This window comes from Indicator indicator, chromosome 11, assembly GCF_027791375.1.
Source record: "Indicator indicator isolate 239-I01 chromosome 11, UM_Iind_1.1, whole genome shotgun sequence".
NCBI classification, from domain to species: domain Eukaryota; kingdom Metazoa; phylum Chordata; class Aves; order Piciformes; family Indicatoridae; genus Indicator; species Indicator indicator.
The window spans coordinates 15,044,187-15,068,680 of NC_072020.1; the positions used below are offsets into that span (position 1 = coordinate 15,044,187).

The 24,494-nt window shown below is 44.1% G+C and overlaps 1 protein-coding gene across 1 annotated transcript in view; it reads left to right on the plus strand.

The window, feature by feature from the left end:
• Nucleotides 1–3,140: 3,140 nt before the first annotated feature.
• Nucleotides 3,141–24,494, plus strand: part of AMPH (amphiphysin) — a 111,849-nt gene continuing 90,495 nt past the window's right edge. Inside the window, exon 1 of the mRNA XM_054384757.1 lies at nt 3,141–3,209. Within this exon, the coding sequence (XP_054240732.1) occupies nt 3,141–3,209 (69 nt within the window). The remainder of the gene's footprint in view (nt 3,210–24,494) is intronic.

The window sequence follows — 24,494 nt, forward strand, 5'->3', positions numbered from 1 at the left end:
TTTTATGAAACCATTTTTTCTTTAGCCATGTATTTTCCACTGTGTTCCTTACTTTCCTTGTCTTGTGATTCTGACAGGTTGCTCTCTTCTCTGTGACCCACATCCAAAGAGCTACAAGACCTACGGAAACTGCCCTGATAATTTAGCTAGAATTTTTTTCTCCCCATTACGTGCTGAACCTGAGCTGAAAGCAAAGTGCCAAGCTGTCATTGTACAAGGGGATTTAAAATTCAAGTCCTCTACACTTAAAACCACTTAACTTCTCGTGGTGGTTTCCCACAGTTAGCATTCTGTTTGTCTCAACTGACATTGAATTTGGGTCCATACATTCTGCCTCCCAAAATCCACAATTACAGTGTGGTTTCAGCTCCCTGGCAGCTTAATTTGAATAATCATTTCCCACTCTAATCTGCTACTGGCACGACGAAGTGCTGCACTTGTGATGGGAATGCCTTTCATCTGCTGTGCCTGGGCTGTGAATTGTGAGTGTCCTCCACATGTTGACATTTGTAGAGCTCTGTGAGGTGAAAGTTGCAGTGTTACTCTGAAGCAGCTGATATCTATATTGTAATTATCAATGCAAGGGAAATGGCTGCAAGACATCTGCCAAATATTTTTCTCAGTGTTGTAAAATGGACTCCTATGGACCAGTGCCTTCTCATTTCTTTGCTTCACATGAATGATGAGTGCTCAGAATTGCAGAAATGTGTGATGAGAAGCCACACTGTTAATGAGTCAGAAGAGATGCAGATTTCTTCTTTTTCTGACTGACACCATTGGTGAACAGGGCAGAAGTGATGCTGAAGCAGCAGGGGTAATATGTACCTTCTCCCTTCCCCTTAGACATGTGGTGGTCAAAAATCACCACTCCTCCAGAAGTGTTTATCTATCAATGTCTGATCATGCCTGCTATTCAAGAATGAAATTGAAGTGCAACCTCATTTTAAAATAACACCAAATAAATAACAATACACCAAATATAAGGAGAAAACAAGAAGGGTAAGTGGTAGCAAATGGTTCTTTGCTTTTAAGCATGATGTATGTCAGACTAAGGTGTCAGCAACACTGAGAGGAATTCGCTTTGAAACAAACCCTAATGGGGAAATTTTCTCTTAAGAGAGATTAGCAACAAATGTTCTGCACAGCAGGCAGGGAGTATGAAGAGATTGTTTGCTGATAATTACTTTCCAAAATGTAACTGATAGAGATCAACATGTGCATTGATAAACTGGCCAGTGAAAAAGCCATCAGTGGCTGCTGTCCAAGGCCATTAAATGGGGCAAAGCCAGTGCAGGTCAACTGATGGAGGAGGAAGAGAGTGGCTGTATGACTGAGAACAGACCACACATCTTTCTGCTTCTCATGCACCAGCATGAAAAAGTGGTTTGGGGATATATGGTGAGGGACCTGCTATTGTTATATCAGACAATATTTGTCCCCAAACTGGGGACAAAAAGGCATGGGAAAGTGTTGTCCCTCCCCCTAGTAGGCCAAATGCACTAGCATACTCTGCTGGTGATACGTGCCACTTTGGTTATCCTTTGGTGAAGAAAATGCATAAGTCATCAAAGTGAAGATCACCTCTTTTCATGATTATTTTAGTATTAAAATAATTATTCAAATCCTCTGCCAAACTGGCCAGGAAGAGAAACTCTGAAGATGTGAAAAATTGCTTCAAAGAATCTGGGAGCCCTGTGTGTGCTGGGATTTTGTTTTGATCTTTCACCAACCTAACAGCATCACAAGAGTCTTCCTGCGATCTTCAGATAAAATAGTTTCCTTAGTTGCTATGATGTCTTTTCTTTGGTTTTCTGCTTTTGCCTCATTTTGCTCTCTTTTCTTTAAAAAGGTACTTATGTGAGAGCTGGCCATGATTTCCTACTAAACAGGGTTACCACTGCAGCTGGTATGTTAAAGCTTCTTCCTGACACCATGTAGGCCTGGGACTGGAAGGCTGGTAACAACATGAGGTCTCACTAGACTTACTAGGTGTATGAGACATTTTCTTTTGGCAGGTACAAGAACTTCTGGCTTGTGTTTTGTACCAACCTGATAAATCAATTAGAAGTATTACAACCAGAGAACAACTCCCTGTAGAAGAATATAGGTGCAGGCTCAGAGCTTGGGGTTGGAGGGTTTTGGGTTGTATTTATTTGCTGTGTTCATCACTGGATCATTGCTGTGTTCATTCTGTTCTCTGGATCAGGAAACTCTGTGCTTGGCCAAATGGCAGAAATAAATGCTAGAAGTGAATCTGGGGCCACACTACGTGGGAAGACTGAATTTACTAACCTTGACTAACTGCTTCTGGATTTGGAGGGTGCTTGAATTATAGAATCATTAGGGTCAGAAAAGGTCTTTAAGATCATCAAGTTCAACCACCAACCTGACAGCAACTTGTCCCCACTCTTTCACAAAACCTAAACCAGTCTGGAGCCAGTTTATTGCTACTGGCTGTTACACTAAGATACAAAAGAGTGATGGATAGGAGGAAGATGCTGAGAGCAATCAATGTGTTGCTGAAGGCAAGTCAATGTGTATCACTTGCATTTGCACATTGTGAGCCAAACTCAGCCACTCACCATGACGACTGGCATGTAAACTGCAGCACCCAGCTCCTATGCTTAAGACCTGTGATGCTGCAGCCCCAAAACCAGGCAAAAAGGCATCAAAAGAGCTTGGAAACTAAGCGAATGTGACATGGTAGAAATTTCTAGGGGAATAAGTGTGTGCCTCAAGCTGTGTGGGTGTATGAGGGGGACTTATCCCAGTGTGGACATGGCCATCCAATGCTGCAACTCTGGTGGCTCCTGAAAACCTTCACCACCAGCACCACCCCCTTACCTCTCTTGATGCTTTTCATTATCTAGAGGAACAGCCTCACCTTAAGAGGACAAAGCTGCCACCCCTTCGGAGACCCAACAGCCACCTCCCCGGGGGGAGCCTGTGGCTCACCTGAGGCAGTGGTGGCCCCGCCTATCCTCGCTGTGTCTTTAAGGCCCTCCTCCTCCTCCTCCTCCTTTCCCTCCTCCCTCCCTCCCTCCCTTCATCCATCTATTCCTGCTTCGCCGCTGCCACTCGCCGCCGGGCTCTGCCTCGCCTGCCTTTCCCCCCCACCCTTCCCATCCCCGCTGCCCGCCATGGCTGATATGAAGACCGGCATCTTCGCTAAAAACGTCCAGAAACGCCTCAACCGTGCCCAGGAGAAGGTGCGCTGCAGCGGCGGGTGGTGGTGGTGCGTTAGGGAAGGGCGAGCAGGAGGGAGAAAGGGGCGGTGGCGGTGCCCGGGGCCGGTGAGGGGCCCCGCTCGCTGCTCGCGGCTGCGGTTTCCCCTCTTCCCGTCCCCAGGGATGCAGAGCCGCCGCTGCAGGAGTGGGGTGGGCGACAGGCTGACCACGTTATTATGTAACTGGCCCATTTAAGGGTGCCAGCTGCCCCCCGCCCCGCCGTGCGCTGGCTCCGGCATCCCGGCCGCGCATGGCCCCCCTCCGGTGACGCGGTGGGGGGATGCGGGCGGTCCCCGGTGTCCCCCTGCCGCAGACCAGAGCGAGCACCGTCTCCTCGCCCTTCAGGAGCAGCCAGGCTCCCCGCGGGGACAGGCCGGGTGGCTGCGGCCGCAGCGCTGCGGGGTGGCCCGAGTCGCGGCTGGAGGGGAGAGGAGGGCTCGGCTCGGTTCGCCTCGGCTCCCCGCTCGCCGCCAGCCCGCCTAAGAGGATTTCGTTTCCTTTAATATCCGCGCCGGCTCATCCGCGGCTGCAGCCATCCTCCGTGCTGCGCTGTGACAGAAAAACCCCTTTGGAGTGACAGAAACCTGAGAGGGCCGGAACAAGGGGGTGATGGCAGGGACCGGCGCCTCCGTTAGCCTCTGCCTCAGGTTTGGGGAGCTTCCCCAAATGTCATGAGGCCGGTCAGCATGTGCAGCTGGTGATGTTTTCGGCATGGAAGTCTGAGCACCGGTTCTTGCGTTCCCGTGCACTGAAACTGACCAAGCGGCAAAGTCGAGGGGTATTGGCAGGAGTCCTGGTGGCAGGACGAGGGCCGTGTTGGCCGTTGTTCGGTTTTGTCGGACTTCACTAATACAAGCCGAGAGCTGTAAATCTGCGTGATGTCCCAGAACAGGACCACAGACAGCAGCATTAAACCAAGCAGAAAAGCAGTTGTGTGTGGCTATATATAGCACCCGTGTCAGCTATTAGTGCGGCTTGTTATAAAGCTGTTCTCAGCATCAATTTGGGAGGCACAGTGGTCAGCGAACATTGCAAGTCGTCCCTTTTGAGGGCTAATAAAGCCTTTATACCCCAATTCATTTTTGCTATACATGGAACTCTAAGGTAACAAAAACTGCAGCAATTAATAGATAGAAAAGTCTCATATGCAATTGTGTCATAATTTAAGAGCATGATAGTTGAGGCTGTCACAGGCAGGTGATGGATTTTCCTTTTCAAATACTTCTGTCTTGCTCTCAAGGTCATAAAATACTAGACTTTTCCCTAACAAAGTCATGACAGATTTTCATTTCTGCAGGCATGAACTGCAGCTGGTTTTGGGCAAAACACATAACATACTCTTTAATTCTTTGAAGAGATCCTGTGACTTTATGGTGTGAGTTGAGCTGGGCCAGTAGTTGGAACAGAAGCCTAAAAATACTACTTGTTTTCTTGTGTCTTTATCAGTGTTATTACAATTAACTGTCTGGTAAAGCATTGGTGTAAGTCTTAAAAATAACGTGTACTTCATGTTGTTCAAACATGGGAGGTATGGTTTACAGAAACGTGTGGGCATATCAGAGAGCACACCTTAATCTGAATACCAAAGGTCCTGGTGTCCTGGCAAAGACTGCTCATGCATGAGCCCCAGGGTAGATTCCTCAGCCCCCAAAGGGTGCCTTGGGTGCAAGCTGGGGATGCTGTTGGGCTTGGGAGGCTGGGCTGCTCTGCCTTTGCTTTCATGATCAGCCACACTAACATGGGGAAAATTTGTCTGGTTTGATCTGCGTGTATTACAGTCAGGCATCTGGAAATTTTGGCCTTGTTATAGCATCTCTGTTGGTGGTTTCTTATGTCAGTGGGTCTAAACATTGCTTGTTTACAGGGAGTGAAAGCTCTTAGTGATCTGATGCAGAGTAGATCATACTACCTTGAAGCTCTGTATCTGAGCTTCCTGCTTCATGGCATGCATATTGTATGAGCTGTGCACATCTGTTCTCTCATGCCTACAATTCTGGTGGGCTTTGAGTTTCTTTATGGTTATACAACATAAAATGTTTCATTGTTTTGCTAAAACTTTGCTAAAGGAGTGAAATTAATGCTCCCAAACTGGAGTGATACAGAGTGATAGGATTTTGTTTGTTTGCTTTGGGTACTTGATGACAACAATTAAATTGTATCTAGGAGTGAATGGGATGGGATTCTGACAGACATGTAACATCACACTGGCTTAAAGAGGTTTTAAATACATTCTGAGTTATTTTGTCTTGTTGCTTATATCAGATTTGGGCACCTTCAGTTTACTTAATGTGTCCATACAGTCAATTGCAGTTACACAGCTTTTATAGATTGTTTCTTGTTATTTGTTATTGATGTATTGATGTTTTAAAAACATAGAGTGTCTGTAAAACAGAAACCTTCTATCTATAGTAAGTATTTTTTCTAATACTGCTGTCATTATCTTCAGTTCTTCGCAGTCTAGGAGAAATTTTAGTTGTATGGTGCAGGCAGTTCTTGTGCCCATATATGTGTTTCTTGTCATTATAAATATATATGATAGAAACTAAGTAACTGGCATAAAAACATCTTTTTTGGGGGGTCAAATCTGTCTTGGATTAGAAGTCTTGGAGCTGAGAGTTACATGGACACAGCCTTTGATGCTATTTTCCTAATCAAAAACAATCATCCATCTTCCACAGAGTTGACTTGATTTGAAAAACAAACAAATAAGCAAAATCCCAAAAAGCCCCACAACAAAACACCACAAAATTTTTTGATGTTACAAGATAACAGAAATATTTAGATTACACCGTGGAAATGGGTGAGGTAAATGTGTCAATAGCTTGATATGGCAAACGAGGTTTAAAATTAGTGTAAGACTGAAGATGGTAAGAAATCACACATTTCATCCTGAACTGAAGTGCTAATGAGTGGAAAGTGGCAATGGTCCAATATGGGCTGGACCAGGCTGGTACTCAAAATAAAATGCGATATTAAACAGCTCAAAATACTAATTGGTCACTTCATTTTTCACATCATCCACAAGATGGTACTTTTGTTGGTAGCACATGTGTTCTGGCACCCTGATTTTGAATCAATGATTATCTGATCATTTAAATCATGCTGCTTTTCGTTGCATTTCTTCAGTTACTTCTCCCAAAGTTCAGGAAGCACGGACATGCTGAGCTTGCAGCACCTGCTGGAAGCTGAAAACAGTCAGCTGAAGAATCTGGATTAAAGTTTTAAAAGCCTTAGGGCAGTTTAGGAGCCTACATCCCAGTCATAGAGTAAACAAAACACTGATGCATTCAAATGTCTATTTATACTGAAATCTGAAGTTTTGGTAGCCAAGACTGGCTGAGTCAGTTCTGAGGACAAGATTACTTGGATGAAAAGTGTGCGTTGGTTTTCCTAGGTTCCTCTGGAAACTTGAATTTGAACTGCTAACCCAATTTATAACAATAGTTATCTCCTTATCCTGTCTTTTGTAACTCAACGTCTCTTAAGTGAATAGACTAGAATAGTTCAGCTGGAAGGGACCAACAACCATCTAGTCCCACTGCCTAACCATTTCAGGGCTAACTAAAAGCTCAAACATGGTATTAAGGACGTGGACCACATAAATTCCTCCTAAACACTGACAGGCCTGGGGCATCAACCACCTCTCCAGGAGGCCTGTTCCAGGGTTCCACCACCCTCTCAGAAAAGAAGTGTTTACTTATGTCAAGTTCAAACCCTGCCCAGACAGCTTTGAGCCATTCCCATGTGTCCTGGCACTGAGTGTCAGAGAGAAGAGATCAGCATCTCCCTTTTCTCACTTCCAAACCTCAGGAAGCTGGAGATAACTCTGAGGTCACTCCTCAGCCTCCTTCTCTCCAGACTAGAGAAACCCTGTGTCCTCATCCACTCCTCAGAGGACAAGCCTAACAGCCCCTTCTCCAGCTTTGATGTCCTTCTTGGGATGCTTTCAAGGACCTTCATACCCTTTTTAAATGCCCTCTTGGCTGACAGGGCACATGCTGCTGACACTTTTTGAGGCTCCAGTCAACCATCACCCTCAGGTCCATTTCTGCAGGGCTGCTTTCCAGCAATCCTTTCCCAATTTAGACTTGTGCTCAGCATTACTCTGTCCCAGGTGCAGATCTAGCACTTATTTGTATTGAGTTTCATGCCACTGGTGACTGTCCAGTGCTCCAATCTGTCCAGATCCTTTTGCAAGGTCTCTTGTCCCTTGTGAGAGTCAACAGCACTTGCCAGTTTGGTATCAGCAAAGGTATCAGCTCTGTGAGTGATTAACACCCAGATGTAGCCCTGTTCACTACAATCTTTTTTTAGCCATGCTGCCCAACCAGCTTTTCACCCAGCACGCTGTGTACCTGCTCATCCCACTGCTGGACAACTTGTCCATAGGGATGCTGGGAGGGACAGTATCTGTACTCAGAGTTGGTGAGGCTGCACCTTGAATACTGTATTTGGTTTTGGGCACCACAGTACAGGAAAGACACTGAGGCCCTGGAGCAGGTACAGAGAAGGCCTGCTAAGCTGGTGAAGGGCCTGGAGAACAAGTCCTGTGAGGTGTGGCTGAAGGAACTGGGGCTGTTTAAGCTACAAAAAAGGAGGGGAGATCTTATTTCTCTCTACAACTACCTGAAAGGTAGTTTAGTGCCTCTAGGTGGGCACTTGTTTCTTCTTACGAGTAACTAAAGACAGAATGAGAGGGTATGGCCTCAAGCTGTGCCAGGGGAGGTTTAAGCTGGACAGTAAGAAAAAAAATCATGGAAAGGGTTGTCAGGCACTGGCATGGGATGTCCAGGGAGGTGGTTGAATCGCCATCCCTGGACATGTTTAAAAGCCATCTAGATCTGGTGCCTGGGGACATGGTGCAGTGACAGACTTGGTGGAGGGGGTGAAGTGGCTGGACTTGACCTCAGAGGTCCTTTCCAGCCTGGATGATTCTATGATTCTATCAAAAGTGTTACTAAAACCCAGAAAAACTACATCCAACAGGCACATGGCCTTAGCTCAGAAAGATACCACATGTGTCAAAGAGGATTTTACCTTTGAGAAAACTTTGATTTTTCCTGATGACTGAATTGATCTTTAAATACCTTTCTGTAGCACCCAGTATGATATTCTCCATATTTTTTCCAGGTTTTGAGATTAGACTAACAACAGCTTTTTATTTTCCTGCATCTCCCTCATACCCTTCTTGAAAACTGAATGACACTGAATTGCATCCAGTCAATGGGGACCTCCCCAGACTCCCTTTAAAGATCTCTTTTGTAGATGACTGAGAAGAGGTTCTGCTGTAACAACTGCTAGTTTCTTCAGTAGTCTGGGATGTACCCTGTCAGGTCCCTTGGAGCTGTGAACATTCAGCTGATACAATAAGTCCTTTGAAAACTTCAGTGTCCACAAGCAGAAAGGTACTGTTCCCACTGTGGTCCACCAACTCAGAGGACCAGGTAGACCAAGGTAGACTTATGGTAGCTCTGGCGTGGAGAGGGGTCGACTAATAGGGGTCGTCTGTGGGCTGCAGGATTGTTTTCTGTCGTGGCCTAAGAGGAGCAGCACAAGGTTTGTCCGTGGGAACTGAGTAGCAGAGGACACATCGGGGTGCCCAGCAGGGGGCCCAGTGAATGGCCAGGGCCAGGGACAGCCTCGCAGGCCTCCTGGCCATGGGGAATGCCTCAGGACCAGCACCCTGAAGGCTCCCTCTGAAGGAGGCTGGGCAGAGGGGCGGTGGGCGGAGCGATGGTGGGTGGGGCTCTGCATGGGGCACCCTGATGTCACAGGGCCATCACCTGGCAACGGCACTGGCAGTGCCCTGGGACACTACAAAAGTTCTGCTGTATCTGCTGTCAGACCTGGCCCAGGGCAGCCTGTAGACATCCCAGAGGATGTCTTTGAGGAGCTGGTGGAATTACTTGGTGAGGGCTGAGAGAGGAAGACCAAAGCTAGACCAGGCTGCTGGAGATGAGAACAGCCACCAATTCCTGGAGGTGCTTGAGGCTTTTCTGCTGGATAGCAGTGGCAAGATAAGAGAATGTGTTCTTCTGAGCCCTGCAGAGCTCACCATCTCCATCCCCTGCAGAGGCAGTGGCAGCAGCATTAGCAGTCGTAAGAAACGGGGTGCAGAAATGTTGTCAGGAATCCCAGTGCTCTGCAGCACCCACTGGTGTCCTGCCAGGCATGGGAAGAATTCTTGTCCCCTAAGTTTGATCAGGCCAGGAGCATTTGGCCACTCCAGGAAGCCTCTCAGATGGCTCTGGAGTGAGGGAGAACAGGGCTTGGGCATCTCTGGGAGGCATGATAAGCCTGTGGAAGGAGGAAGCAGGTCTTGCTCACATGCTCAGGGAGTAGCCGATCGCCAGCACTGGGGTCAGGAAGGAATTTTTCCCCCCAGGGCAGATTGGCAGTGGTCCCTGGGGGTTTTTTTGCCTTCCTCTGCAGCATTGAGCATGACCACTTGTCAGGGCTCCTCTGGTCCCTTTTGGCTGGGTTACTGCCTGTGCTCATGCACCAGGAAGATGGCCTCTCATGCCCTGCAGCTAGGGGAGGAAGGCTTTTTTTCCCTCATGATGGACTGTTAAGTGTCCCTGGGGTTTTTTTGCCTTCCTCTGCAGCACCAAGCACAGCCCTTTGCTCAGGCCTTTATTGGGCCATTCTGGCCAGGTGACTGCTCTTTGTGCTACACAAATGTGGCCCTTGGGCTGCACATCCAGGAACAGAAAGCTTTCTAGACTCCCAGGATGGGGAAGCTTTCTTGGCTTCCCCAGGAGTTGCTTCTTTTTCACTGCAGCATTGAGTTCAGCCCCTTCCTTGTCGGGGCTTCTTCAGGCCACTCTAGTTAGCCAGGTTCCTGTTGCTTGTCCTCCACAAAGGTGGCCTTTGGGCCACCCCTCCAGAGGGAGCAAGGTTTCTACACTGGCAGCATAGGGAGGGAACTCTTGTGCTCCACAGGTGGCCTTTGGGCCGCTCCACAAAGGTGGCCTTCGGGCCACCCCTCCAGAGGGAGCAAGATTTCTGCACTGGCAGCATAGGGAGGGAACTCTTGTGCTCCACAGGTGGCCTTTGGGCCACTCCACAACAGTGGCCTTTGGGCCACCCTTCCAGAGGGGGCAAGGTTTCTACACTGGCAGGATAGGGAGGGAACTCTTGTGCTCCACAGGTGGCCTTTGGGCCGCTCTTCCCAAAGGTGGCCTTTGGGCCCCCATCCAGAGGGAGCAGACTTCTACACTGGCAGGATAGGGAGGGGACTCTTGTGCTCCACAAAGTGGCCTTCGGGCCGCCCATCGAGGCGGAGGCAAGCTTTCTGGACTCTCAGCATAGGGAAAGCTGTTCTTGGACTCCACAAAATGGCCTTTGGGCCACCCGCTCAGGACCAGGCAAGTTGTCTAGATGCTCAAGATAGGGAGAACTGTCTCTTGTGCTCCACAGAGGTGGATTTCAGGCCACACACCCAGAAGGGAGCAGGCTTTCTAGACTTGCAGAATAGGGAAGCTGTCTTGTGTTCCACAGAAGTGGCCTTCAGGCCACACATCCAGGAGGAGGAAGCTTTCTGGACTCCCAGGATGGGGAAGCTTTTTTGGTTCCCCCAGGAGTTGATTCTCTGTAGCATTGAGCACAGCCCCTTGTCAGGGCTTCTCCAGGCTCTTTTGGCTTGGTTCTTGCTGCTGCTCTAGCACCTCCAAGGCATCATTCATGATCTGGATCTCTTGCCCAGTGCAAGCTTGCAGTGGGAGCGAGCTCTGCTGCTGCCTTGCCTGGGCACTGTGTTAGTTCTTATATGAGCACTGAAGGCTGAAACAGGTTTAAAAAATAATATAATAGAAAATAACAAAATAGTATAAAATACCATGAAATAAAATCCTGTTTGAACTTATATCCTTTGTGTTTTGCATCCTTTAAAGTGCTTTTGGAGCTGAAAACCCCCTTGCATTTCAGGCAAATAACAGGCTTGTGGTTCCTTGCCTCATGGTGAGAGCAGAGTGCAGAAGAGCACAGTTCTGCTGTGTGGTGCTGAGTTCTCCACAAGCTCTGACACAGGGCTGAGGGCTCTGTCCGGGAGAGCAGCTCTCTGCAGTGCAGCTTCTATCCCCATCTAGAAGACAGAAGGCAGAGATGAGCACACTGGTGGCCCCAGCCTGAGCTGAGACATGTCCCCTGGGACCTCAGCAGTAGAGGGTATGGGTAGGGGTCCCAGAGGAGGCTGATCCCAGCCATTAAGGCCTATGACCACCTCTATAGCCTGACAAAAGCAGACCTGCATTGCTCATCTGCTCTCCTTGAGGCATTCATCGAGACTGAATATTGGGCCAGATGAACTTTGCTTTACAGCAGTACTCCTGTTCTCGGGCTCTTATGGTTTTGCATGTTTTCCCCCAGAAACAACTCAGACATTTCTAAACACAAATACAGGGTGCAAATAAGCTCCACAGAGAAATGAACACACTTTGTCTTCCATCACTGGCCAAAATTTTCTGTGGAGGAACTCCAAAGAAAACTGTTCAATGTGTGTCATATCAGGATATTTCAGTGGGGGGAGATGGCAGAGAAAATCAGGGTAAGTATGAGATTAAGGTCAGCATGGAAGTGAGAGCAGCATGGCTGTGCCTGCCCTGCCTACAGCAACTCAGCATGGCTGGCCAAGCTGTGGGGAGTCCCTTATGCTGGCTTGCCAGGTAATATAGCAAGTGTGAGATGACAGATTCCTGAGTTTGGAAGAAAAAGAAAATAAAAGGTGAAAGATGTCTTGTAACGTTTTATTGCAGATGCCCATATGTATATGCTGTAGCTCCCTGGACTCACCTGGAAATGGCAGGGGGAATTTTTTCACCTGCCTAAAATATGCAGGTGAATGTTTTTCAGCATCAGTGCTGTGCATGACTAAGCTTTTGCTGCTCTTAAATGTAAGATCTTTTTTTCCTGACTTAATGAGTAGTTAGTCAAGAGTTGCTAGAATCATAAACCAATGACCAACATGGAGAAGCAATTGTGTCACTTTGTCTTGTTATGTCTCTGCTAACTGATTCATTTTTGAGGGTAAGGTAACACATGGGGCTGTGGTAAAGGCACATGTAACACTTTTCTGAAGTGTCTAGTTGTGGTATGAGAAAGCTAGTGCAGGATATTGGCTGTTCCTCCTCCTGGCTGCTTTACCCTTCCTTCTGATTTCTCAGTAATTATTCTTCATTACCTGTAGGCCAGGAATATCTGCAAGACTCTGCAGAACTGGGGACTGATGTGGATAAGCACTTAATTGGTAGAATTCTGTTTAGATGTTTTCAAAAAAAGTTGGTGGGACAATGGGAAAGGAGTTAACAGCCTTTCTATGTGTGGGGGAACAGTGAAGTCAGGGGCTGGACCACAGTTAAGTCTCTGGTCTCCCAGTGCCCTGTTCTCAGTTGTTTTGGTTGTTGTATTGCCTTTTTCTTACCACTCTTTTTTTTTTTTTTTCTTTTTTTTTTTTTTCTGATAAAAAGGCTCCTGCTTGCTCCCAGATGAGATAGTCTACTTTGTTCTCCTTGCGTCTGTAGCAGATTGATTCATTTGATGTTCTGTAAAGTCTTGCTTGGTATCACTTGCACCCCACTTTTTCATACCCACTAGACTGCTAAATCTGTGCTTTGTAGTGATATTGAGGCCAGTCTGAACTATAATCAATCCTTTTTATATAGGATATGAAAGAGGAGAGGAAAGCTTGCCCAAGTCTTGGGCTGTCAGTAAAACAACCATTTGAAAAATGATTTCTACTCTAGATTATAAAATAAGGCCCAGTATTCTTTTTTTTTTCAGGAACATTTCACAGGGTGCCATCTTTATAGTGTGTACACACTTCTGCACAATGAAACTTAAAGGAAACTGCTAATCCTTTTCCCAGGTTTGAGTGGTTTGAAAGTCACTCAAATATGGACTGATGCCTTATTTTTAACAAATAGGGGTTTGAGAAAATTGCCTGAAGAACACAGAGAATCTGAATTTCCTTTCTTGACTGTGACTTTTGTTAAGTGTTTGCTTGTGTCCTTACAGAACTGCAAGGAGTTGGTGGTTGTAGCTGGGTTAGGAGATGGTCTGCAGTGCCATGGGAACAGTAATTTCTACTGATGATTCACGCTTTGTCTCAGCAAAGCCCAGTTAGTGACCCACATGCTCAAGGGTTAATACACATTAAGCACAAAGTAGATGAAATGCTGCATGCAGGGAAGAAGCTTGATTGAATGAAGGCAATCCATTTTCTGTGCAGAATAATCAGCCTTTGAGATCTGAGAATGGCATTGATTTTTCATGTAGAATGCATACATTAGGTTTAGATTCAGGAAGTTGTTTCAAGGCTTATTTGCATGCAGGGTATGTAGAGGAGTAAATAAAAACGTGCAGCTCTTATTAAACCTGTACAGATCTGTGTGTGGACGCTGTTGCTTATATTTAAACAAGGCTTCCAGTTGTTCAACCTGCCATTACCACTTAAATCCTTGTTGGTTTATGTGGGTGTTATCTTTTCACACTGGTGTAGCCACTCTGCTGTTTGGATGAGCTTTCGAAACACGTAGGGCACACTGCTGAAATGGATCTGATGTGAGCATAAAGCAATTAAAATAAAATTGTCAGTGTTTTTAAGGATAAGGCAAATTTTAGTCCTGTAAAAATCATAAGGAATGGTTAATGAGGCTAATCAGAGAGGAAAGAATCAACTTGATTGCCTCATGTTTTTCAGATGTGTACTAACCACACTCTAACCACAGGGGAAACAGAAGTGCTAGGATCAAAGGCAGAACAAAGGAAAATAAAAATTCATGGGTATACTCAGGCCTGAAGAGAGGCAGGAGCACAGCTCAGTCCAGAAGCAGGTTGGTCTGGTGCAGGCCTGGGGCATATGTCCCCATGGCTGACATTTCTCAGGGAAGAAAATCTTAGGGAGAAAAGTACATAGCAGTAGCTGAAGGGATCCCTGGCAGCAGGAGATGGATAGCTGCTGCAACCACAGCACAGTCACTGAGGGACCACCTTCAGGAAGCCCTGAAGGAGTGAATTTACTATATGTGAATCAGCAAGTGGACAAGAGCTACAGCAGAATGAGGTTAATATCCAGGTGAGAAGATGGCTGGCTGGGGTCCAGAAATGAGCTGGACCTTTGGAGATGAAATATGAATTTGGAGTAGAGAATTGGGATTTCAAAAAATGTGGAAGTATAACAGTGCAGGGAAATGTCTTTAATACTAAAAAATAGTACAACTCTTCCTCTATATTCTCAAATAGTTGCTGGATTAATTAGTAAAGAACTGAATATATTCTTTATGATGTGACAGTCTTGCAAACTGCCAAAATGTAGCTTTTTTGATAGCGCATCTCTAAACATTGTCCTACTTAATTCTCTGCAAAAATGTGTAGGTGGAGTTAGTATTAGAACAGTTGTATCATCTTTCATACTTGTTTATCTCCCTTCTTCCTTCTTTGTTCCTCTCTTCTCCCATCAGCCTTTCCTGCCTGCTTTCTTTTTCTTTTCCTCTCTTTTTGTATATGTGACCAAACCAGTTGCAGGCTTAACCACCAAAGCCACTTAGAAAATTATTTGACCTCTGTTGTCCCATCTGGTTACTTGACAGGTGAGCTCAGCTGCTCACTTCAGAGATGTCTGCACGTTTAATAGTCACTACTGAGCCACTGCAGACTTTGAAAGAGTAGCGAATGTTCATTTTGGTTTATTTGTGTCTTGTTGTGCATGAGAGGAGAGACAGATGGTGCTGCTGGAACAGGGCTATTCCCTCAGGGTCTGCAGGGTTGACCGTGGACCTCCTGATGTTGTGGGAAGCTGGGAATAAAATGACAGCAGCCACCTAGGCAGTGCTGAGTATCTGGGGAAACACTGGAAGAGAGGAAAGGTGAAACAAAGAGCAAAGCTGCCTGGTAATTAAGACAGCAGTGCATGAAGAGTAAATGTGCAAGCTGAAGGAGTCTACAATGGGCTAGATAGGTAAACTTTGTTTTTATGAGGAGCTCCAGCTGAGTCCTCAGGAACTTCACCTAACTGGTCACCTTCAGGTTTAGCCCAGCGGCACAGTCACTCCAGACTCACTTGAGTCAAAGTGCCATATATACCTCAGGGCTTTTGAACTTGTTTCTGCCCTATGTTCTTGTTCTAAACTGCCCTGCTATGAAATCCATACTTCCAGGGTCTGAAAACCATGTTTCAGAGTAGGCAAACCTCACTGATGTTTTGCAGAGCTGAAGAGGGTTTTATTATTAACACCACCCTGGCATCATGTTTTCCTGGAGTACCAATCCAAGAACATATTTGTTACAAGCATAGTGCCAGCATCTTTTGTGCAAAGTTTCATATTAGGGTAAAAATAAATGGCAGTTAAGAAGTTGGCTGAGAATCTGATTTGATAGCCAGGCTGAGAAGCAAATCAGGAAGAGATTGAAGCAACTGTTAGCTGATGAGCACACATGCCATTTGAATGTCATTGATTCTTTAATGAGTCACATCTCCAAGAGTCAGTCAATATGGCAGAACAGGGAGTAACACACCCTGTGAAATACAGGTCAAATATGGTCTGACAAATATTTTGGATCAAAGACACATGTTTACAGACTGCAGGATGAATGTAGGTTTGAGTACAATGTGTTCTGTTCAGTGCCTCAGCTCAGTTTTTTCCATTCAGGTTTGGTTTCTACAGTGAGGACTGACTTCTATTGGTAGTCTTTATCTGGAAAAGAATTTTTTTAACTAGGCTTGATTTAAAAAGTATACCTCAAAAGAGGCACTGTGTAGTGTTGAGCTTGCTAAGTCACATTTCTCAAGGATCTATTTTTCTGAGCAATAAATAATTTTTGTCCCCTATAGTATCCAATTTCCAATTTGAGTCAAAGCATTTCTACCACTGTTTGCTAATGCACCCTACCAAACAGCTCACCCTACCAAAAGCTTACCATGAAGTGCAATGTTTAATAGTGGTGTTGGGTTGCTCAGTAGGATCTGTTAGAAGAAAGGTTTGTGGGTTTGAAGTAGTAATATAAACCTGGTCCAGACTTTTCCCTCCTCTAGCTTAAAGAAGAATATTTTTTTACACTTTGTTAGGCAGAAAGTTTCCTTACTTTACAGGAAAGCAGCTGCTAATCAAGAAAATTTTATTACACATTGATACATCTTAGAGGGTTTGCACTTTTAATGGATCAGGGGGAGAGAAGGGAAGGCAGTGAAAAGTCGTTCTCAAAAGCAAAGCACTTGTTATTCCTCATCTCTCATTCTCTCATGCTTAGGATATTTTCAGTTCTGCTTCAGGGAAGGTGCTATCATTAATTGTTGACAAAAAGAACACCTCTGGTGGATTGTGATGGATTTCTGTCTTTTTTAAGTTTTATATGAAAAAAAAAATATATAGCAGAAAGATCACAGAATGTTAGGGTTTGGAAGGGACCTCGAAAGATCACCCAGTCCAACCTCCCTGCCAGAGCAGGATCACCTAGAGCAGATCACACAGGAGTGCATCCAGGTGGGTTTTGAATATCTTCAGAGAGGGAGACTCCACAACCCCTCTGGGCACCCTGTTCCAGATGTGGAAAGGCTTTCTAAAAAGAGCCAGAAGCTAATTTCTGCTCTAAGGTTGTCTTCATCTAAACCAGCTGTAGCTATAGCAGCAGTGCTCAGTTGGTTTCCTGTCAGGCCAAAAGTACCTGCTGTACTACTGAAAATTACACCTAACACTGCTACATGGACATCCCTTGCAGTGAATCATAGGATTATAGAATCAGTCAGGGTTGGAAGGGACCACAAGGATCATCCAGTTCCAACCCCCCTGCCATGAGCAGGGACACCTCACACTAGATCAGGCTGGCCAAAGCCTCATCCAGCCTGGCCTTAAACACCTCCGGGATTGGGGCAAATGAGAGCAGCCACTGAAGCTCAGCTGCCATGGGATCTTGGCTGCAATGGGAAGCTGGTAGGCATCCAAAAAAGATAAAAAGCCCCTAAGTTTCTTGCTTTATATTTGTGTAAGGGTCTGTCTGTCCCGCATGGGATACACACCCAACAAAATACGACTCCTATTTACAGTTGTAGGAAAACATTTTACCTTCTCTACAATGTCCTTTTCTATATTACTTAGGAACTAGAATTAAAGAATTATTTTATATTCAGTCTCAAAAGAATGTTGTGATAACTTTATGCCAATATGGAGAGTAAGTAAGCTCATGTGTTAATATAAATTTAATCCAATCAGATGGCTGGATAACTTTTATATAGTGTATGTTATGAAAATTAAAGAACTTAACCTTAGAGCATTTATAATTTAGTAAACAATGAAGAAGCCAGGTCTGATAACCACAAGGCAGTGCTGATGTAGAACTAAAGTTAACACAGGCCAGCACTTTCAGGTGAAAATTTAAGTTTTAGTGGGGCTACGTATGTAAAATTAAAGGGAAAATTGGTAACTTCTCAGTTTCTTTCCACATACTTCAAAAAGAAGAAAATAGAGGACTAGGAGTTCAAATATAGACAAAAAACAACACTTATGTCTCTGACATGAAATATTTTTTATAGTTGTGTTAGAAAAAATGACAAATTGTTAAGATTTACACTCATCTGGAAAATATGAGATGTTAATTGTATCTGTTGTATCTGGAATAGCTACTCTTTGTATTATGTAAACTTGAGCTATAGTAAAGAGCATAATAATTTCAAAACAACGAGCTGCTTGCTAATCCTGGATGTGTGGGTGTGTATTGTTGTTTGGTCCATAGAATCTGCAGTAGCTAATTGTACCAGAGACATGAGAAAATGCCTGCACTCCCATCTGGGATCTGACTGATCCTTTAGTCTCTCATGAGCGTAGGAGTGATAGAGCTCTTCTTTCCTCACCCCCCTTACATGAAAAGGCAGTGACTGATTTGTATGGAATCAATCAGGAGAATGGTCCTTCATCAACATGAGCATGTCTGTGATTCATACCCATGCCCAGAGGGATTTTACTCTATCAGTAATCTAACAGGAATACAATAGACTGCGCAGATTACTCCCTTGTGCAGGAAGAAATGCACAAAAACAGTGTCAACCAGTTTTCCACCTAGGCTCCATTTATTCCCTTTCCTCTTTTTGCAATGTTTTGAGTTGTTTTAATATGAAACCTGATCTTGAATTGGATTGCATGGGAGTTTAGTCAGAATGAAAGAGTTCAGATCAGAGGCACACACTAAGAAACACTGATTACAGCCATCATACTACTTAGGATTTGTGCCTATTACAAATTGTGATGAACTTGATACGGAATCACTACAGTAGCTATCCTTTCAAGATTTGATTCTGGTCATGTCCATTTTAGTCACAGCAGGACGAGGCTCTGGGTTAAATACAATCCAGTTCACTGTGCTAGCAGAAGATATAATACTACCTGTTTTCTCTGTACTGGCTCTGAGTGGATCTGTTTTTAAGTTGTAGCTGGCTGCATAGCATTCTGCACATCACACCTGTGCTTAGACATGTAACAGTGTGCATATGCTTACACTGAGGAAAGATGACATTTTACTGTGAGGATGTCAAAAGATGCTTGCAATGCCAGCAGCAAATTTGTCATGGGATCAAAAAAATTCCTGACTGACCTTTTAATTTACTGATACTGTAAGTTTTGCAGCTAATTAGAACTGATGCATTGCATTCAAGTAAACTTGCACAGCTCCTACACCCAGCTTGAGTGAAATGCCTGACATGTGCTAATGTTTTGCAAGGGTGCATACAGGCTCACTTGCTCAAGCCTTTTGCTTGCTCCCCCTGCACTGAAAACCTACACACAAATACAGAGGGCTTAATGGATCAGTCTGGGGCTGTCTGTCACTGGTTTTAATCTTGCCAATTCTCCTTTGCATTTTGGTACCAATCAGTTGATGATATTTGGAATGTTCAAGCAGTTTGATTGATCACTTTTCCTTTTGTCAATACCTGTTGTTATCTATTTTACTTGAGGCCTGGCTGAAGGTATGCAATGGGTAGGCTAGACCCAAACAATTGCTGTCCTAAACGGTAGTCTTCCCCTCCTGATTTTTTTTTCTTCCCCATTCCCATCTCTGAAATCCACCTATGTAGCTATAGATATCAAGAATACCTTAAAACAGCTGACCAAGAAGTTGGATCTGTGTAAGTACAACATCTTAATGAGATAAACAAAAGTCATGTCCTTCCCACATCTATAAAAAGCAGTACTAAAAGGATAGATGAAAGAGTGATAGTTCCTGAAATAGTAGAGGTGGCATCATGTGTTGTAGGGAGGAGGGTAAACCCAGAGATGTCAGAAAATCCTGGGTTTAGGGGAGAGAGAATGAGCAGAATCCAGCAGAATCTGTATAGGGAGGATTGTTTATCCAAATGTTATCACTTCTGATAGGAAGCTGGTAGAGAAGGAAGACTGAGTAGTGACTCAGTCACACTAACTTGTCCCTGTGGCTGTCACTGCTTGATGGAATAGACCAAGTGTTTGACTTCAGACTGGTTCAGGTTTCCCAAGGCAGGACAGAGGATGGGATGATAATTCAAGGTAGTCAGACACACAGAACCAATGAGCTGAAATTCAGTAACAATAATCCAAGGGCAACAGTTCAAGACCAATCCAAAGAAGAACTTCACTTTGACATGATCAGATCTAGTGGAAAATTATTCATAAAAATACTGAAACCCTAACTGAAACCAGAGGTGTTAAGATCTCTGCTGGTGTCCTTTGTATAGCTTTGGACAAAAATTCCTTGAAAAACAGATAGAATATGCACACAAAGGGCATAAATGACACCTAATAAGAGGTTGAGAAAATTGAGTTTTCTTGGTCTAGAACAGAAAACATTAAGTGGGGTTATGGTAAGTCTTCTCATACATGGAACTACTTGCTTTTACTTACCTTTAAAGATGATGGTGAAGCAACTCTCTTTGGTGTTGACTGGCTGTAGGATAAGGTGTAAAAAGATGGAAGTGAAAAAAGGAAAGGTTTGGGGTGCTTCATAGGAAAAATGTTGTTTTTAACGATAATGGGACACTGAAATTGACTACCCAGTCATGGAATCTCTTAGGCTTTATTTTATTTACTTGTGTTTCATACAACAAGTCTGATCAACATTTGTCAGAGTTGGTGTGAATATGTGTACCCTGCTTCAGGGCAGGAGTATAGAAAAATGATGTCTTTACATCTATTACTTCTTACAATTGAGGTAGAAATTAATCTTTATTTGATGGGAGAACTCAAAAGTCAGTCAGGGTAATTGAAACATTAGTCTTTTCAGGGGACCCAACCTCTTTTATGGCCTGTCAAGATGGATCAAGCTCTTGTATAGGAAGGTAGATCAGAATCACTTTCAAAGCGAATATTATTAAAGGCATGAGCCCACTAAGTACTGTTAAGGGTAAATTGTCTGAAAATACTGCAGAAGGCAGGCAAAGCAGAGAGAGAAGTGAAATATTATCAGTAGGGTAAATCTAACCTGTTGGGGGGTTCAGGCTCAGAAGTGTTCCAACATAATCCCAGAGATGATTACTTTGTACCAGTGGCTCTGCATGTTTAGATATTTATACATAGACAAAGGAGTAAAATCTAATTGTGCATTAATGTGCACCTAGTGGAGCATGGCATGGTAACAGTGAAGCCCGAAGAAGTGCACGTTCCTCTTGCAAGTGAAACCAAAGCTGCAGAGCAAGTTTCTAATGCATGTTTCATGGTGAAGTTAGTGGAATTGTGGACTCACCAGAAATACTGAGCCTGGTTTCCACTGGGTTTGTATCTCTTTTGCCTTGGCTGAAGAGAGCTCAATGTTCTTTTAGCTCATGGGACTCTTTTCTAGGTTGTCATTTATTTAAGAGCATGTGTAAAATCATCACAGAACTTTAAGATTTTGGTGCATAAGTTGTGGCTTGACTTGAAAGGTACCTATATAAGAATTGTGAATTTGCCAAGGTGGTTTTAAATGAGAAGGAACTGAATACCACTGATGTGAGACTGAAGATGACAGCTCATCCCAAAACATGCACTGTTGGTTGTATCTGAGGTATTTAAAATGCAAAATAGAGCAAGTCCCATGTTGATCAAGGGGGGTCGCTGTATCTTCTGAAGCTTTGGACTTTTCTTTCCCTACAGTGCAGCCATGGTTTGCTAATGAAGGTCTGAGCTGAAACATGACAAGTTGCAAAAGGCAATCTATAAATATTTATCTTGCACAGCCTTGAATCTGAATGCTGGCATGAACTTGTTTATGAACAAGATTAGATTTCTGCTACTTTTAGGTAAAACATGAGCCACTGGAATTATTAATGCCTGCAGGGAAACCTTATGAAGTATTTTATGTTCTCTGGCTTCAGCTGAGCTGACAGTCTTTCCTTCTTTAGCTGGAGAGCTCTTTCCTGTGAGACCACGTTTGTGAGCATCCCCAGGGAGACTGTATCTTCCCCTGCTCCTGAGGAGAGATAAAGCAATAATATGGAATTGTCCTGCAGTATAGGATATCTCTGTCATTCAGAGGCAGACTGTAGTAACACTTATTCCTCCCTAAATTTTGCTCTGTTAGCAATATGGATGTCTCACTACTTGTCATCACAAAAAGCAAGAGAACATCTCACAGTAGTTGATCTGTTGTGACATGGTATAATAATGATTTCAAAATTCTACTTTTTAGGGACCTTTTCAGGGGGCACTAGGAGGATCCAAATGGAATTTTCAAACCTTAAGAAATCATTAGCTAGAAGCACTGTCTTCAATTACAAACCAGTCTGTGTAGCTTGCAAGCAGCATGGCTAGATGTTGGTGGGATCTGGACTCTGAGTGAGATTCTAGCTTACAGATCAGTTACAAGGAGAAAAGGACTTCTTTAAGCCCTGGTGTCATCTTGCCCTGCTCTGACAGGCCTTTGAAGAAGGCACGAAGCTTGGTAGTATATCTACGAGCTACTCCCAGGATAGGACTCCACCTCAGAGGCACGGTACAGCCCTTAATTATTTATTTGGAGCATGAATTATTTCTTGACTTGAATGCCATTGTCTTCTGCCAAGGCTGGAATGACTTAATGTGTTGATTGCTCACAGTTTTGCTCTCAAACCTTGATTTGTGATGTCTGAATCTAGAGAACATATTTTAATTTTGATGAATGTGTAACACCCAAAGAGCAATGTGTAGTCACCAGGAAGAGGATGCACCTAAATGCATAAGCTATAGACAGAGCCGTCTGAGGGAGACATGTATTGAGCAAATACTCCCTTTGTTGTAAAGACCATGAAACAAGCTGAGGACAACTGTGTGCTGGGTTACTAAATAAATGCCTGTCACGGGTCTCACATGGCTCTGATATACCTATGCTGCTTCACTAAACTAGAGTGTGGTGACAGGGTGATGGGGGACCGGCCTAGCCAGGCGATGACCCCATGTTGACAGTTGCTAAATGGCTGTGATCATCGCTAGCAACAATGTTCCAGATGTTAAATTGACATGTGTTCCAGATGTTAAACTAACATGCTTTCCCAGTACCAGCTTGCTGAAGGACTAGGCATGTTTGCTTGCTGACCCCAGTATGGTTTTGCTAACTCAGGCTCCTTCCCCCTACAAATGAGGCTCATTTGTCAGGTCCCTATGACTCATATTTCTAGCATTTCTGTACCCCTGTTGACCTCCCCCAGAATGTGAAAAGAGATTGAGTGAAAATGTCATTATGGAAATCAGGTGAAAGCAGTACATATAACTGGAACAATTCTGTGTTGAGCAATGATTTTATGTAGAAACACTGTAAGTCTTACCTTATTGTAGGGTGAAATATAATCAGAAGTGTTAATTTACACTGTCATTCGCACTACTTGCTGCTTTCACCCCTCTCCTTCTTTTTAACATCAAAGGGAAGTGAGTCAAACTGAAAGAGCTCATCTGAATAAAGTCTTGAATCTTGTAATCTCTAAACAACTATCCATATGAACATTTTCAAGTGAGAATTCCTTTGCCAGTAGTTTGCAGAATATTCTGTGCTTCTCTTCAAATGTCCAGTTGTTTATTGATTTCTATTTTTTTCACCAAAAATATTCAGTTTTCAACTGAAGAGGGAATAATAGTTCATTGGTGGGATGCCTTTCAAGAGATACACACCCCTGTGTCAGCATTGAGCCTCCAGTGAGCATTGACTGGGTTGTCAGCTCTACCTGGGGTATTGTGAAATCAGAGGTGTATAGCACTGAGGCGATAGCTGGTGGAGATAAACAAAAGAGTAGGTGAAGAGAAGAGGACAGTGTCGCCTTCTGTACTCTTTGTCATGTGCTCTCTCCACTTGGCATCACAAATTTGAAGTATCTGGCAACTCGCCATCAGTATTTTTCCAGGATCTTTCGAACATCCAAGGTTCTGCATGTACTGAAATGTCTCCAGCAAGTTTATGGCTGGGAATACCGCATTTGAAATATTTAGATTATGTCATGACAGTGTTTCTTCAATACCCTCACACTTACTAACTTTGAATAGGTGGTCCAAGGTGGCCCTTGGTGATATGTGTGCCAAATGCTAGAGCACATGCCTGGCATTCTGGAATGCCTTCCTAATTCCTGCTTGTGATTGCATTTCAGTTTGTTCTCTGTTTCTTACGGCCTTTAACACATTGCTCTGTGAATTTTAATCTAGGGCAGTGGTTTTAGCTTTAGAGTTCCTTTGAGAAATCATTGGCAGAGCAGGTGAACTGGGCCATTTGGGTGCTTTTTCTCTGCACTGTGAAATATCACACAGTGGCATCCAGCTCCCTGAGTAAGTGTTTGGGATCCTTCAGCAGTGTGAGGATGAGATCCCCTGCTTCTCGTCTCTAGGCTTGCTGACATACTTACTTTTGTGTATGCACAGGAAACACCTCGTTAGGCAAAGAAAACTCAGACTAAAACTCATCTTTGTGAGCAATTCATGGATGCATGGATCAGAGAGGTATATTCTGGTTAGTGTAGTCCTTCACTGCTGGAAAAAGGATTAAATTTTTACAGTATTGCCTCACATCCTCTATAAATTCCCAGAGTGCAAAACTATTATCTGAAAGCATATACATTTCAGTTATGGGTCTAACTGCTTTCCCTACTCTCTCCTCACACTGCCTCAAAGCATTGGACTCTGCTGTGCCCCACTCTGTGAGACACCCCTCTCACCTTGTTGTGTTCCTGTTGAAAAGCCAAAACTTAACAAAAAAAACTGACTTGAAGGAAGAAAATATGACAAGGAACTCTTTATGCATTCATCAGAAAAGACTGATCGCTTGTAGCCTAAATGTAATTATCTATAAAATGTTTATAAAAATACAATATACGAAACA